This window comes from Rhinolophus sinicus, chromosome 17 (genome assembly GCF_057876585.1).
Source record: "Rhinolophus sinicus isolate RSI-liver-muscle chromosome 17, RSI-T2T, whole genome shotgun sequence".
NCBI lineage: Eukaryota > Metazoa > Chordata > Mammalia > Chiroptera > Rhinolophidae > Rhinolophus > Rhinolophus sinicus.
In genome coordinates, this window is record NC_142517.1 from 108,415,387 (window position 1) to 108,431,889 (window position 16,503).

The 16,503-nt window shown below is 36.1% G+C and overlaps 1 protein-coding gene across 3 annotated transcripts in view; it reads left to right on the forward strand.

Moving 5' to 3' along the window:
• The window catches only part of XRN1 (5'-3' exoribonuclease 1), a 168,813-nt gene extending 152,534 nt beyond the window's left edge, over nt 1-16,279 (forward strand). The window contains exons 35-42 of one of the 3 annotated variants that reach the window (XM_019753579.3): nt 591-701; nt 853-975; nt 1,436-1,595; nt 3,263-3,444; nt 5,107-5,220; nt 5,314-5,416; nt 10,724-10,884; nt 11,385-16,279. In XM_019753579.3, coding sequence (XP_019609138.3) covers nt 591-701; nt 853-975; nt 1,436-1,595; nt 3,263-3,444; nt 5,107-5,220; nt 5,314-5,416; nt 10,724-10,884; nt 11,385-11,687 — 1,257 coding nt within the window. In that variant the 3' untranslated portion in view covers nt 11,688-16,279. The remainder of the gene's footprint in view (nt 1-590; nt 702-852; nt 976-1,435; nt 1,596-3,262; nt 3,445-5,106; nt 5,221-5,313; nt 5,417-10,723; nt 10,885-11,384) is intronic. The other 2 variants (XM_019753581.3, XM_019753580.3) reach the window with 2 other exon arrangements.
• Nucleotides 16,280-16,503: the final 224 nt, after the last annotated feature.

The window sequence follows — 16,503 nt, forward strand, 5'->3', positions numbered from 1 at the left end:
GTAGAATTTGAAAAAATTACTTCTTATAAGTTAGTAATATGTTAAATTTATAAAAAGAGATCTTGGCTGAATTTGGCACATAGCAGGCTCTCAGTAAATGGAACCCATTTATATTTAGATATCAGTAAAATGGTTGAATTGCATGACTTTTAACGCTCTCTCCCTCTGAAAGTCTTATGCTATAATTTCCTTTCTTCTAGAAAAAAGGTTTATATACTTTTCATGCCATGGACCTCTTTGGTGAAGCCTATGCACTCTTTCCCAGAATAGTGTTTTGATGCTAAAATAAAATACATAAGATTTGAGAGAAAATAAATTATATTGAAATAGAATTAGAATCATCCCTATTGTGGTTTATTGCCTATATTCATAATTAAAGGAAATGCTAAATCTTATTTAAAAGTTAATGAAGGTAAAAATGTAATATTTTTGGTCATCCAAGCTTACAGGCCCCCCTCCCTACATTTTTTTCTTATGATATAAATAGGAGACTATCACATTAAAAAGTTTGCAGCAATTTAGTGAGAACACTATTAAGTAGTAACTATAAGTTTTATTTGCATAAAAAGCTCATTCCTACTCTTTTATAGACGTTTGGAGGGGCTGCCAAATGTAATATTAAGCTATTGAAGAGACATGAAAGTGCAGAAGTCTCAGAAAACCAAAAGGTTGTGATTGGTTATCCAAATGCTATTAATAAGGTAAAAGCCCATTTATTCAATTTATCTTCCCAAACTTTAACACCTGGGAAGATAATTGGGTGAAAGTTTAATAATCATTTTTGTACATAAAACTGTTTTTTCTGTGTTCTTGTACTTTCGTCTTCATGCACGAAATGTTCACTTTTTTTAGCCTAACACTGGAATTGAGAACTTTTTAGCGTCCTTGAATATCTCCAAAGAAAATGAAGTACAGTCATCTGGTAATGAAGAGGCCCCAAGTGAAGCACATTTGTCACCACAGTCATTTGCTATGGTTTGTATTCTGTGGGAGCTTTTGTACTGTTGTAATTTCACTATCGTTGGCCATGCATCCGTACCCCATGCAACCGTTAAAACACTTTCTCTCATGTAGACGGGTGTGTTGCATCGCTGCTGTCATCCTGTGAGCAAAACCAGGCTGCCCTGGGCAACTAAGCCATTGTTTTCTTTTATTCCCTTTAGATTATACATAGCTCCCTGGCTTTTCAAACATTGCTAATAGGCAATTTGATCAAAAGTTAAGCAGAAGGATAAGTATTATTTCTATGCCAGGAAATGAGAGTTGTTTTGTTTTAACTCTAAGCTGTTGATTTTCCTTATTCTCAATCTAAATGTAGTTATTGTTTTAATCTTTAACAAAGTAACTCCATTAAAAGAAGGAACATTAAGCTCTGTAACTGTTAACTTTTCTCCCCCTACTCCCACCATCTACATACCAATCGTTCTCGAAACAGAAGGGCACGAGGATGCTTAAAGAAATTTTAAAAATCGATGGCTCTGACACTGGGGATCATAAGAACGAAAAGACACGGTTTGGTAATGAAGGTGCTGTTTCCTCTAACAGAAGAGATGAATGTGGACCTTCCTCACAGTCTAAACAAAATAAGAAATTAAGTAAGTGAGCTAAATACAATTACTAATAACCAATATCATTTCAAAAATTCAGTTTATTTTTTATCATATACTTTTAAAGATAAAAGTACTTTTTTTAAAAGCAATATAATGAAAAGTAACAAATAAGTGTAACTGTGCTTGTATCATTTATACAATAATATAACTTATGTAACCCATAGCTGTATAGTCCCTAAATGTCATCTTGTACTATACAAGCACTCATTCTATAGATCTCAAACCTGGAAAGGTTTTCACATTCTAGCTCTTTTTCCTCAGTAATTTAAAAATGTTTATATAACTTAAATACATCACTTTTCTAAAATTCTCTTTTCCTATTTATAAAATAAGAATAACATTGTGATAATTATATGAACTGTATAAGGCAGTTAGCACTGTGTCTGGTATATCATCGGTGCCAATAATTGATAATAATATTATGTTAAAATAACTTGACCAACATATAAATGGAAGAAGCTATAAAATAAATTTAAAATAATTAATGAAGAGACATTGGAGATTGGGCACTTGCCCTAAATCTGTGAAGCTTATAGCATAACAGCTGGCACAGAGCTGGATTTCGTCGAACGTCCATCGTTGCCCTGACCCTCTATGCCCCCTATACTTTAGGATTTTGTCTATGTAATATCTGCAAAAAGCTACCAGGAAGCATCACTAATGCAAAAGTAGGTGGGGACAGAAGTTTCTCAGAGAGGTAAAAAACATTTTGAAATAAGCAGATCTGAGTTTATTAAGTATCAAAGTCTGGAAGAAAATCAGAGCCTAGCTCCATTTATACTCCAGTGAATATTGGTATAAATACTTAATTAAAAATTCCAATAACTATTAAGAAACTAGTTATTTATCATAGTAACAGTTCTTGAAATAGAGCAAAATAAAATTTTAAAACTCAGAATTGGATAACAATGGTCCCACGGTCAGAAATAAGTGACTTTTACTTTATTTCAGTATAGTGAAAAAAGCATACACTTCAGAGCCAAGAGCTCAGAATCCAGCCGATGTTACAGAACTGAGATCTGTGACTTTGGGCAAGCCACTTAACCTTTTTCAAATCTATGCTAGTAAGAGGTTTAGATTCATCCTTCACAGGAGTATGCTCTTGTTCTATTAGTGAGTTTGTTGATCATGAAAAATTTGAACTTTCAGAATTTTTAAATCATTTTCTGTATAAAAGCACTTAAAACACTTAATTTCAGGAAAAATTTTAGAAGCATCATTTGGAGCACAAAAGCACTCATCTATGTGTCTCAGAATATAAAATGGATTATGAGCAGTAAGACTAAAGTCAAGGCCTCAAAACTTACCAATTGATTGTAAATCAGTTTAAGAAAGCCATTTGCTTGTTTGAATTTTACCTGTAAAATAACTGTGTAGTCATTAATCTCTCAAGATGTTCATTTATGGCAGTCAGCAACATATTTTAAAATCTTTTCTAAATCATGTATCATTAATCAATCACAATCACCTAAAAATCTGTGTTGAATTCTTAGTAATTTTAGGCAGGGCCAAATAGATCTTATATTTGCTTCTTGGGAGATTCCTCTTTTTACCTTTTAACAATTTCCTTCGTGTATTCTATGAAACCCTGCAGTACTGCATAGTTTCAGATATCATTTAATATACCTGTGTCCTTTTCCCCTTTTTGGTAGTGTCTTATGCGAACCGGCCTCACAGCGCTGGTGAGTACCACAGTGCCCAGCCTCTGGACAGCGTGTGCTGGCCTGCTCCCAGCCACGCCCCTCCCATGTCCACACCAGTGACCGAACTTTCTCGAATTTGTTCCCTTGTTGGAATGCCACAGCCAGATTTCTCCTTTCTTAGAACCCCACAGGTATAGTATACTACTGTTCCATTTATAGAAGTTGTTTAATACTGAGCTTCAATAAATTGACTGAAAATCTTTGGCTAAAAAAAAAAATCTAATAGTGCTGACTTTTTTGAGTATCATCAACTCATACTTTTCACTCTGGCTGTTCCATTTATGTGGAACCAGAGCCCTCAAGGAGGCTGACAGAGGAACCTCGGCAGCAGGGAGCCTAACTGCATTCTTTAGATGGATAGCATCTCGGTTTAAAGGAGCAGTTTTCAAACATTTTGGTCTCAGTAGCTCCCACTTTTTTTTGAGGACCCCCAAGAATTTTGTTTACTTATGTTATATCCATAGTTCCCGTATTGCAGATTAAAACGGAAAACAATTTTAAATATTTATTGTTTATTTTAAATAAGTTTTCCAAAATATTTGGTGAGAAGAGTGGCACTGCTTTACAGTTTTGCAAATCTTTTCCGTGTCCAGCTTAATAGAAGAAGCTAGATTCTCGTATTTGCTTACTCTCAGTCTCTTGTGATATGTTGTTTTGGTTGAAATACATGAAGAAAATTCAGCTACAGATAAATAGTTGGAAAAAGGGAGAGAATTTTAATAGTGGATATAATTGTGGATATTTTTTGATACTACATTAAAATGTGGTATTTTCTTAAAAGTTAGTTGCAATGTAGAATCTGAAACTATTCCAATGAACTTTTTGTTCTCTGTATATTTATGGGAAAATGAGCGAAAAGGAAATAGCATCTTAATACTATTATTGAAATAGTTTGATCTCAAGGACCCCTGGAAAGGGTCACAGGGACCCCCAGGGTACCCAGACTGCACCTTGAGAACCACTGGCTACAAGGAAGGTTGATTTATTCTTTTTACATTCGAGTTCTTGATACAGTCTCACCCAAAACAGAAAGCAGAATTAAATTCTGGCTACCTTTTGGAAAAGTAGAATTTTTTAAAAATATCCCTTTTGCAAAAGAAAATAAAGTATAATGTAAAGAGTTATAATTTAAATATGAATATAGAATCAGTCAACACCTCTGAGTCGTTTAGATTTTGGCAGTTAATTCATATTAGTAAAATAGCTGCTGTTTGGAGGATGGTATAATGTAGGGGTCAGCAAATTGTTTCTGTAAATGTCCAGATAATAAATGTTTTAGATTTTGCAGGCTGTGGTGTCTCTGTCACAACTACTCAGCTCTGCAAACAGCCACAGACAATACATAAAAGAATGAATGAACTCAGGCTGTGTTCCAATAAAACCTTATTTACAAAAACAAGTGGAAGGTCTCATTTCCCAACCCTTGATGTAAAGAAAAGTTTTGCTGGCCCTCATGTGCATTAGGGTGCTTGACCCTGCAGCTAACTTTAAAAACATTTTATTTTGTAAACACTGAACATTGAGGCAACAATTCTAAACTTTTTGCATGGCAACCCTAAGCTTAAACTAATAGTCCTTTATTGAACTCTTGATTCTTTCTTTCTTTCTTTCTTTCTTTCTTTCTTTCTTTCTTTCTTTCTTTCTTTTTTCTTTTCTTTCTTCCTTCCTTTTTTTTTTTTTTTTTTTTTTTTTCAAAATGTCAGATGAAATTATTCTACTTGTTTAAAAACTAAGTTCTAAGTTTTGGGGAAGGAGGTCGATCACTTCACAGACATTCACATACTCTTTTTCAGACAATGACTGTTTGCCAGGTAAAATTATCTAACGGCTTGCTGGTCCATGGGCCACAGTGCCATTCCGAAAATGAAGCCAAGGAAAAAGCCTCACTTTTTGCTCTACAACAATTAGTGAGAACTGCTCATGATTCCTCTACTACGTTTTAATTAATCTCTATAGATGTGTTTGTCACACTGTCTTATAACTTTTCAATTCTTCCATAGGGCTCCTTAGGAGTGAATTTCCCTTTGCCTCCACCAATATTTCCAAATTATCCTCCTACTATACCACCTGGAACCATTCCTCCGGTTTTTCCCCAACCTACTGGTAAGATATTTTGGTCTTCTAAATACCCTATTGAGTTATTATTTTTAGAAAGTTCTTTTAAGATGCATCATTTTGAAGAAACCAAGAAACTTGTCTAAGTGTCTAGGGACTATAGGAAAGAACTGTGAGGAGTAAGCCTGAAACCAGAGCCTGCAGAATCATCTACAAGTGCCACTCCCCTCCTACAGCCTCTAGTGTGCCAGAGTAGGATGGTTCCTTGTTCTGGGCAGCCCCTCTGCCCCAGGAGCTGCCAACAGATGAATCTGGGTGTGAGGTAGACATTAAAACTTAATGAGGGGGCCGGCCCAGTGGCTCAGGCAGTTGGAGCTCCGTGCTCCTAACTCTGAAGGCTGCCCGTTCGATTCCCACATGGGCCAGTGGGCTCAACCACAAGGTTGCCAGTTTGACTCCTCGACTCCCGCAAGGGATGGTGGGCAGTGCCCCCTGCAACTAAGATTGAATATGGCACCTTGAGCTGAGCTGCTGCTGAGCTCCCAGATGGCTCAGTTGGTTGGAGCATGTCCTCTCAACCACAAGGTTGCTGGTTCAACTCCCGCAAGAGATGGTGGGCTGTGCCCCCTGCAACTAGAAAATGGCAGCTGGACCTGGGGCTGAGCTGCGCCCTCCACAACTAAGATTGAAGCAACAACAACTTGACTTGGAAAAAAATCCTGGAAGTACACACTGTTCCCCAATAAAAGTCCTGTTCCCCTTCCCCAATAAAATCTTTAAAAAAAAAAAAAAAAAAACAGGGAAAAACAGAGATAAAGGGAATAAAAAACAGGTAAGGTTTTGGAGCTGTGGATGTGAAAGAAACTGTCCTTGATGATGAGGGAAATGAAGAGGGAAGGGGTTTTTAAGCATACTGTGTGTTTCCTAATATTCGCTCATAATTGCCTTCCTCCATCAAACGTAGTGCCTGAGTTAGTCAGCAGGCTGCTCGTGCTTCCTGCAGCCAGTTGGTGACATCCCAAAGTGCTGGGAGGTTGGACAGGTCACTGTTGAGTCAGGGCTCCTTTTGTGCGGTTGGCTGGCCTTGAGAAAATCATCAACCTCTTAGGACTCCATTTTCTTATTTATGTTAGAAGTGGCCAGGATCTCTTTGAGACTAACATTTTGTAATTTTCTGATCCTAAATTTTAAGTTCATTAAACATTTCCTTTATTACCCCCTTTTCCTGGTGACAGTTGGCTTCTTCATATCCTAATCATTATCATTTAAAAACCAATAATTTTTTTATTTCAAATGTAGAAAATTACCTTTCTGAGTCTACTATATGCCAGGGATTTTTCTAAGAGCTCTACATATCTAATCCTCTCTATAAACATTAGAGACATTAATAATGCTGATTAAACAAGTTATCTCTTCTCTTTGCCTAAACACCATTAAACTGAGAATAAGTTATTTTAAAAGTGTAAATTTATAAAAAGAGATGAGAGAAGAAATATCAGCAAACTAGGGATTTGAAAAAATTTTGTGATGAGAAAAGCAGTTGAAGAAATGATAACCAACTTAGCAGAGCGGGGTTAAGCTACAAACCAAAGTGTCTATAGAAGACACTGATGAGCAGATTGTCCCTCACAAGTCCCAGGAGACTCAGAACTCGAAAGTATCAGAAGCTACCAGAGCTTCAGAGGAGGCATGGGCGGAGAAGATGGGGACTGCTTCAAATCCATGTGGAATGGTGGGACCTCTCCCCATATTCTTCCCTACACAGCCAGGCAGCTGGCTCTTCACGTCTTCAGGCAAAACTGAAGGTGTCCTCTCCAGAGGGCTGCCTGATCCGAGGACACCAGGCACAGAGTGGGGAATGGGGTTTTATGCTGGAAACTGACATGAAGATGAATTTTGTTTTCCCCGTCCTATTCCCCAACTATAAGCAGCCATAGCCCAGAAAGGAAGTTGGAGGATGATTCTTTTGAGAAAATCACTGAACTCCACAAAAGACCTACTGACTTTTGGAGGGTGTCTCAACCAAAACGCTGGCTCACTACCCAGTCATCCTAGACAGAAGCCCTCAGCCATCTAGCCCTGCCCCCTCCACACACACACATGCACTGCTTCTAATCACTGTTTCAGTGTCTTGCTCTTTACTATGAATAGGTACTAGACTGTGAGAGATCCTGAACATTTTAGGAAAAGAAAATCTCTAAAATTAAGAGAGTCCAAAGCAAAGAGAAATGAAAGGGACCTGGAAACAACAATAATGTAGGAAATAAGACTTCAGAAACAGCCATTGTTAATATTATTAGTGAAATAAAACAGTATGGCAACCAAAAAATAAGAACAAGAATGTATGAAAAAAAAGAATAATTGGAGAACAAGAATTAAATGTTGAGTCCAATTTTTAAAACTCCGTAGATAAAGCCCTAGCCAAGCCATGGAAATCTCAGAAAAAAGAACAAGACAAAAGGTGGAAAATAAGAAAGAAGGGAGATTTAGAGGAGCAGTGCACAGATCCAGCACCCATCTAATTGGAGTTCCAGAAAAAAGAGACCAGAGATAGTGGAAAGGAGGAAAAGTATCAAAGAAATAGATAAGAAAGTTTCTTGGACTAAAGGATATCATCTCTAAATGGAAAGGACCACTAAATGCTTACCACAATGAAGGAAAAGAGACACATTTGTCTTGAAATTCAGAAGACGAGTGATGGTCTGAAGAGGTCAGAGAGGAGGCGAAAATACATTTGAAAGATGAAAGTCAGAATGGTATTTTACTATTTAACAGAGGGTAGAAGCTAGAAAGCAGCTGAGCATTGAATACCTCAAAATCCTAAGGCAGAATTAGTTTCATCATAGGTTTCTCTGTATAGCCAAACTGAGAATCTAGTGCAAGGGTAGAATACAGATATTTTCAGACATGCAAATCGACTTCTTATACACCCTTTTAAGATGCTACTGGATTATAAACTCCAGCAAAACAAAGTATTAAAAAAAAAAAGGGAAAAGAAAGAAATCCATGAGACTAAACCACAAGAGATCCAGTAAACTTAAGCAATAAATGGAAATCCCAAGATGCCAGCTGTTCCACAGGTCTAGAAAGTAACTCATCCTAATTGGAAAAGCAGGGGGAGGTCTTGCCAGGTAGATAGTTATCTGATGGATGGGAAGAATTTGGGAAAACATTAAGGATAGGTACACAGAAGACTAAGGAGTTTTTAAAAGATAATTACTTTTAAAAGGGTTACAAAAAAAGTTTTATAAGAAAAAAACATAATCAGAGTACCCTATTTGGCTCTGCAGTGAGTTTTACATAATCACATATCATAAACACTGCTTATATATTTAAACAAATATTGTGATACACTTACATTGGGAGGACAGGACAAGTAGTAATGGGTGTAAAATATCTGAATTTTGATCAATCTTAATAGGAAGTCAATAGATCTAAAAATGCCTAAAATTGAAAAATCACTAGTAGTGTAAGCAAATTATTGAAGAGTGTGGAAATAAACAGCTAAAACAGTTAAATCTGGGATGAAACAGGTAACTACTGTAATATGTTGAAAATTTTTTTATTATAATGTGTATGTAGTACCTTTATTTTTTTAAAAAACGTAATTTATCTAAGTAGCAGAATTGGCATTCAAACCTGTGTCTGATTGCAAAGCCCATGCTTTTGTTACTGCACTAGACTGGCATTCCTTTGACTGGATAAGCAATGTTTTAGTCATAAAATTTTTATGACATAAGGGATCTGATATTTTCATATAGCTCAGGGTAGTATGTTCACTCTAACTTGCAAAATCTAATTTGATTGCTTCTTCACTTTCAAAAATGAATCCAGCAACTACATATAAATTAATTTTAAGTAATTAGTATGTGTAGGTTACCTAAAGGTGTACCTACAAGCTTCTCAAAAAAAAGAATTAGTGTTATGAGACTGTATTATTCGAAAGGAATGTTTTCCCCACTGATATTTTACAGCTTGATATTTTTACCTTTCTCATCTGATTATTATGTTTATGTTCATTATTCTATCGTGTTTATATAGTGTATTCATACCTAGCAAGACTTTTGAGATTGGAGTTGGAATTCCTTTAGTCTTGTAATAGGTGCTCTTCAATGTTCCAATTGAAATCTGTGATAGACATAAAAGCAAAGAAGTGTGAATGTTAATCAGGAGAAAAACTTAATCAGATTAACATTTTCAAGCTATTTTGTAGACTTCTGTGGTGTGAAAAAGTCCCAAAGAAAAAAATGGAGGAAAATGTATTTTATGTTGAGAACAGTGATTTATCGGGGAAATTGTGAGGCTGACCTATGTATAAGATTAACATAGCATCTTTTAAACAGACCTGCTTAACGTTATGACTGCCACCAAAGTTGCTTATAGGTTTTATCTAGAATAGTTTTCTAAGTCCTAGTAGTGTTTTCTACTAGTTTTCTTCATCCTGGGATTTGTGCATGTATAAGTCATAACACTGAGCTGTATTATGACCCTTTCTCCTAAAGTTTCTTAAGTGGCTGGATTTTAGTGAAGCTATACTATATGACAGTTCAGGCTGCCTTTATATCTCTCTGAAAAGAAAGTTTGAACACAGCGTGTCTTCTTCAGTTGAAATGTGCGGGTGTCTCAGTTGTCACTGTTTAATGCACTTGCCCCAGATGCCACACTGATATGACAGCATACGAGTCACCAACGAGCTTGTTCACAACACCGATGCCTGTGCCCCTCCACCACAGATTTACTGAGTCTGAGGCTTTGCCCATGAATCTGTATTTCACAAGCTCTCCAGGTGACTCAGGTACACACATCAGATTGGGGAACTGCTGGTTCAGTGTACTTCTACTAAGGAACAGAATGTAAATTTTAAAGAGTCCTGGAATTACAAATATTAGACTAGGGAAAAGACAGATTCTGCATGTCATGAAAGTGATCAGATTTGAAGACTTGAGCTTTTTGGATTTTTGTAGGCTGGGATCACTATGGGAGCAACTTAGCATTGCGGGCAGGTGAGAGCCTTCAGGTTTCTCTTTGTGCTCGGGATATTCTCCCCGCGAGGGACGGTTTCATGACCCTTTTGTTACTTTTTAAAACAGTATCACAAATATTCCTACAGCTCCTATCAGTGTATGTTACTCTTGGCCGCCGTAGGCCGGACAGCATAATGAGAAGCTGACTTCTGTAGATCATTTGCAGTCCTAGGCTTCTGAGGTTGAATGTTGTAAGGAAGGTTAATCAGAAGTTACGTGTATGACTCTCTGCCAAAGCAAACAAAGCCAAGAAGGGCAACATAAGGAGGCCTTAAATTTCAGGGCTTCGATGGTACCATTTTACTAAAAACTGTTCCATGATTTTTAACAGCTAATATAATGCCTCCATCATCTCATCTCTTTGGCTCAATGCCATGGGGACCATCAGTGCCAGTTCCTGGAAAGCCCTTCCATCACACTTCGTATTCTGGGACTGTGCCCGTGGCTGGAGGGATGGCAGCTGGTGTGCACAACCAGTTCATACCTCTACAGGTGAGACCTGGAAAGAGAATTCTTAGTTTTGTAAGAGAATTAATTGTTTAATGTTCAAAGACTGTTGATAAAACTGTGTTTATTCAATAATTACTTATTCAGTGCCAACCGGAAGCCCAGTACTAGTCTGAGTGCTGAGATTATATATTATAACCAGTGGTGACCAGTCTGACTTGGTCCCTGCTGTCTGAGTTTGTGTTCTAATAGATAATAATAATTGGAGCAAGCAATACTATCCTTTACTAGCACAAAGCGATTTAAAATCAGGAATGTACATTTTCTTTATATTTAAGTTGTGGGGAATTTTTAAATATTTTATTTTTAACTAAATTCCTTTCATTTCTAAAGTCTGGTTTGGAGATTATAAGTGGAAGTCATAAGTCAGTAGTGATTGACAAATATATACAATGTGGTTTGTGATATTTAATGGCACTAGTTTTTTTTTTTTTGTTTTTTGTTTTGTCTACACTGTTAATTAACGATTCTCTTATTCCGTAAAGGTTACTAAAAAAAGGGTTGCAAACAAAAAGAACTTGGAGAATAAGGAGGCCCTGAGTTCTCGAGGCACCCCTCTTCAGACTAGCCAGCCAGGGTCTTCCGATGTCACCAAAGGGACTCCGCAGGCGTGTTCATCAGCTCCCTTGAAGTCCTCTCACATGACGCAGCCTGTGTCTTCTCCTCAAGTTGAAGCTGCCTCCCAGACTCACAGTATGCCTCATCAGAAGTCAACACCAAGCTCTTCTTCAAGAAGAAAATCAAGAAAACTGGCTGTCAATTTTGGCATTTCTAAACCTTCTGAATAAATTTGGTACTTGGAATTAATTTCTTTCCACCCACCTTTTTATCAATCCATATCTGTGCCATTAATTAGAATGTGCTGTTTTAAAATAATGTGTTTCAATTGAAAATTTTTAATTTTTAAGTTGTCAGGCACTTTTCATGCTGTTAAATAACTATCTATCAAATTGTGCACCTCAAATATGTACAGTTTGTTTCATGTCAATTATCCCTCAATAAAGCTGTTTTAAAAAGACTAAATTAAACCTTCTGTTAAAATAATGCCAGTAAACCGAGCATTGAAATGCATTACTCTCACCACTGGCCTCACCTTTACAAGCATCCTGAACTATGAATTAGATATCAGATTATAATAATAAACATTTTTTACACTGTCATTGGGGGATAATTAAATGGAGCATGAAAATTGGGCCTCAAGTATAATTGACTGAATATGGATTTTATTTTTCTCTTTAATTATGTCACAGAATTTTCAGGATAATGCCTCTTATTTGTAGTAGTTTTGTTAGGTTCCGTTGTCTGTGAGGGTCTTTTAGACCTGCTCTGAAATGATCACACCTGACGTGGTGCTGCCAGTTTTGCTTTATTCTAAATTTTGTACCAAAGCAACTTTAGAAAACTGATCAGAATATTTCATTTAACCACTTAGAATTATAAATAGCAATCTAGGTTTGAGTAATTAATTACAATTTTTTAGATTATTCAAGAACCAGCATTGGTAATTTCTAATGAAATTAAGTTTCAAAATCTACAGGGTACAATGGTTACAAATTAATCTCTTAACAGAGTAAAGTACAAAATAGTAATCATGTTGTTAATTAAAATAAATTACGTTATTTTTCTGTACAGCTTTTTACCTGCTTACCTAAACATACATGAGAACTCCATTGTTGGTCCATGTGTAGTGCTTCCTGGGATTGATGAAATTCTGATTTTTTTAAAATTCCAAAGTGTGCTATATTATGGGCACAATCACTTTGTGATATACATTATTTACATGACAAAAGCCTCTCATTCTATTTCCATATTTTGAGCTTTATACTGAACTCTTCAGTGACTGGCATTCTGGTTTGCATGTCATGTGTGTGTGTGTTGTACAAGCTGTGGCTGTTGAAATTATTTTAGAATTTATGAAAATGTATCAGAGGTACCAGGGCCTGAGTGTGTATGTGTGTGTGTGTATATATATATATATATATATATATATATATATATACACTAAAGGATATATATATATATATATATATATCCTTTAGTTTTTGTGATATGCTTATATTTTTAAAGAAGTAAGTTATCAGACTTTTTAAAACCACAATTTTTATATGGAGCTGCTTCTTCTTATATCTAATTTCATTTAGCTCATTGAAAACTCTGCCATGAGTCTTAGTCTTTTTGTTTTTTAAATGCTGGTATTGAACTGAATGGGTTCCTTTAACTGCTGATGTGAGAATGTTGATGGGATATTTGTATATTAATGGTTTCTTTAGTGTCAGAGATAAATGTTCATTGTCTGTCATTTATTATAGTCATGTGAGTTTCTGTGATTTTATTTTTTGTTGATTTCCTAGATTTAGATGTTCCTTGGTTTCCAGCATTTCCTTGTTGGGAATGTTTATTTATCTGTAGTGGGATCTTGAGTAATGAGGCTCAGGTAATTCTCAGTGTTTGTCCTTATAGCCTCTCAAACTATTTGTTTTAAAAGGAAATATCTATTATGGGGCTACAATACAAAAAAGTTAAATTGTGACAGTAATGTACTGTTAACCTCTTACTCCTTTAAAGCATGTGATATTTTTCACCTTACGTAACTGTACAAATGCAGGCATTCAAGAATTGCGTCACTCATCACTCCTGTGTGACTCCTCTGTAAAGAGTGTACAGCCCACATCTCTTTCAGGTCGCAGAGGAAGGTACACATGCCATGTTCTGAAAACGCCAAGAGAAGTAAATCTCAGTAAGCTGAGTGCCACTGAACCCATAGGGTATGTCTCCAGTATTTGAGCAAAGCAAGGTGGCAGTTCGACATGGATAGGCAGTAAAAGTGTTTTCTTTTCATTCCTTCTTCTCTTTTTTTAAAACCTATTATTCTAAAGGTCAAGTTTGAAGACAGATGAAAACAGGAGACAGCTCTATAATGACTAGCTAGTGGTCAGGCGTCCCTGTAGACTCTTCTCGTGGACCTAGGCCACACGTGGGTGTGCGGTCAGTAGGAGGCAGAGGCTGCTTCCTTCTCATGGCACTGTGATCTCCAGGAGGCTGGACAGCGATATTTGGGGGAACTTACCATAGTTCCTTTCCGGATGGGGTGGACTCAACCACCCCAAAGTTTAGAAACATGTCTTTCCAACTGTGGAGTCTGCTGTGGGCTGTTTGTGAAAATGGTGCCTGTGTAGGCACGGAAAAGCAGGTCCCCAACTGCTGTCTGTTTCCACGTGACCAGCTGTTCGGTCCTTGTTCTGTCAATTTTTTTCTTTTTTTTTTGAGCACATTAATGAGTTTTGAAGATTGATCCTCGTAGTTTCATTGTTTCTTTTCACAATTTCCTACATTACCTGAGTTTTATAATGTGATAGATAGAATGTATTAATTGATTTAAACATTGAGCAGACCAAAGTCTTAAACATCTGAGACTCAGTTACATGAAAAATTAATTTCACCTCTTGGTTTCAGTTTAAGGCTTTTCTTGTTTTCAGAGGAAAAAGTAGTTCTTTGAGAACTAACAAGATAAAGAGATTTTTTTTTTTTTTCTCTATTGGTGGGAGGGATGAAAAATTCGTGATGGAGATTTTTTGTTGTTTATTTCCTTTTCTCTGATCAGGTATTTGGTTTTAGACTGATATTTTCAACCTAATCTAGATTCTTGGTTTTAAGGGGAGGGGGCAGAAGAAGGTAGTTGGAAGAAAGAAACCAGTTAAATACCAATCACTGCATTTCAGACTATAACATATTTTTCTAGCTTAAGGAAATAGATTAAGCTTCAGGGTCTAATTTATTCGCTCACTCTTTAATCATCTTTTCTATTATATTAATAAGCCATCCATTTTCATAGTGATTGTCTAATTTTTACCTTAACATAGATGAACTGTCCAGCTCTCTACTGAAGGTTGTGCTAACACGCTTCATCTCATTATTCAGAGCAACTTTTTGAAACAACTGTGTACAATATCGTAGCTTTTTGAGCTTGCTGTATTAGTACCATCTTGCTTCCAAATTTTGTTTTTATTGTGGAAGAGAATTAATTTATTTGAGAGAAAGGACCGTGACACGCATTCTCTGCCTTTAAAAGAAATGAATCAGTGAAGTTCCCTTATCATTTTTCTAGATATAGTAATAGTACTGAAATGGGCAGTGTTCTTTATGTACATTTTGTAAGCTTTGCCAATGAAACAGTCTTTTTTGCAAGCACTTCTTTTCCAAGTCAGTATAAAGCTTAAAATTCTGGAAATGAATGTCTTTCAGACTCATCTGGTTCATATTTCTGTCAGACCTCATGGTGTTGAAACAGACAACCCACAGGATGAAGCGACAGGCAGGTGGAAATTTCACTGTTCGTACTGAGTTAACAGCTCGGACATCATAGACCCTCTTTTTGGAGAGAGAGAAAAAATGTATGAAATAGTTTTAGTAGTTAAGAACATCAGCAATCCAGAGCTGCGTGTGTGTGTGTGTGTGTGTGTGTGTGTGTGTGTGTGTGTGTGTCAGGGACCCAGTACTAACTGCCTTGCTCAGTCAGTGCGTTTGGCCATCTCAAGTGCAATTCGTGATGGAGACTCTGTTTCCAGCAGATAAAGTTTTACACAGTTCAGCCTGTAAAAATTAATTTTTCCCACAGTACATTCATTGCTATTGATTATTTCAGCAATTGGTGTACTGTTAAATTGCCCAGGCCAAATAATTAAGTTTGTAGATATTTTAGTAATTCAAAACCAAATTCTTCTACCATTTGTAATGAAATCATAGGAGTAGGAATTTGGTCCACAGTTTGCTTTAAGTTCTTTTATTCCTTTTCTCCCCTTAAAGTTAAGGGGCTTCTTTAGTTTGGTTTGGGCCTTTCTTTCTTTTTTCTTTTTCTTTTTTCACTTCAAGTCTCTTACTTTTTTTTTTGCCCAGTTGCTTCTTTGAGTGTTTTCCTATTATTTTGATGCATGAGAAATAGATAATGTGCTGTATCATTAAAGTGTTCAACATTTTGTTAATTTAGACAATACAATTAAGTATAATTCATACATATATATCTTAATTCATTTCTTTTCTCACATAACTATTTTATAAGTAACTAGAATTTTTCATTAGATCTTATACAGAACAGTATTTTATTAAAAATTCAAAGGGGAAGACTTTTCTGCTCATTTTGTAGTTTTTGTTTTTTAAATATCTTTACATTATCTGCAATTAAAGTGTTTTAAACTTGCATTGGAATGGAATTCGAATGTATTTTTGTGTTGTTAAGTTGTTCATTTGTAGATTTCTAGCATGAAGTTAGCCTCAAAATGTTGTGCAAAAGGATTTTAAAATATGAGTCACTGAAAGAGTTTAAACATTGTACATGTTAAATGCTATATGGATTTTAATTAAACACTTGAGAATGATTTCATAAGCTGTTCTTGTATGTTTGCATTAATATCAAAAGTGGAAACATTACAATATTCACTTAAATCGCATATTGTTTTATATCTGTATTTTCAATCATTGTCAGTTAGCATAAACTAGACAGCATGGGTGGTAAAACAGTCTGAATTGTAGATTTAGATGGCCGCTGTTCTGATCCTGGCCCTACTGCTTGCAGGTTGTAAATAGGTCATTGTCATATTAACATTGGCA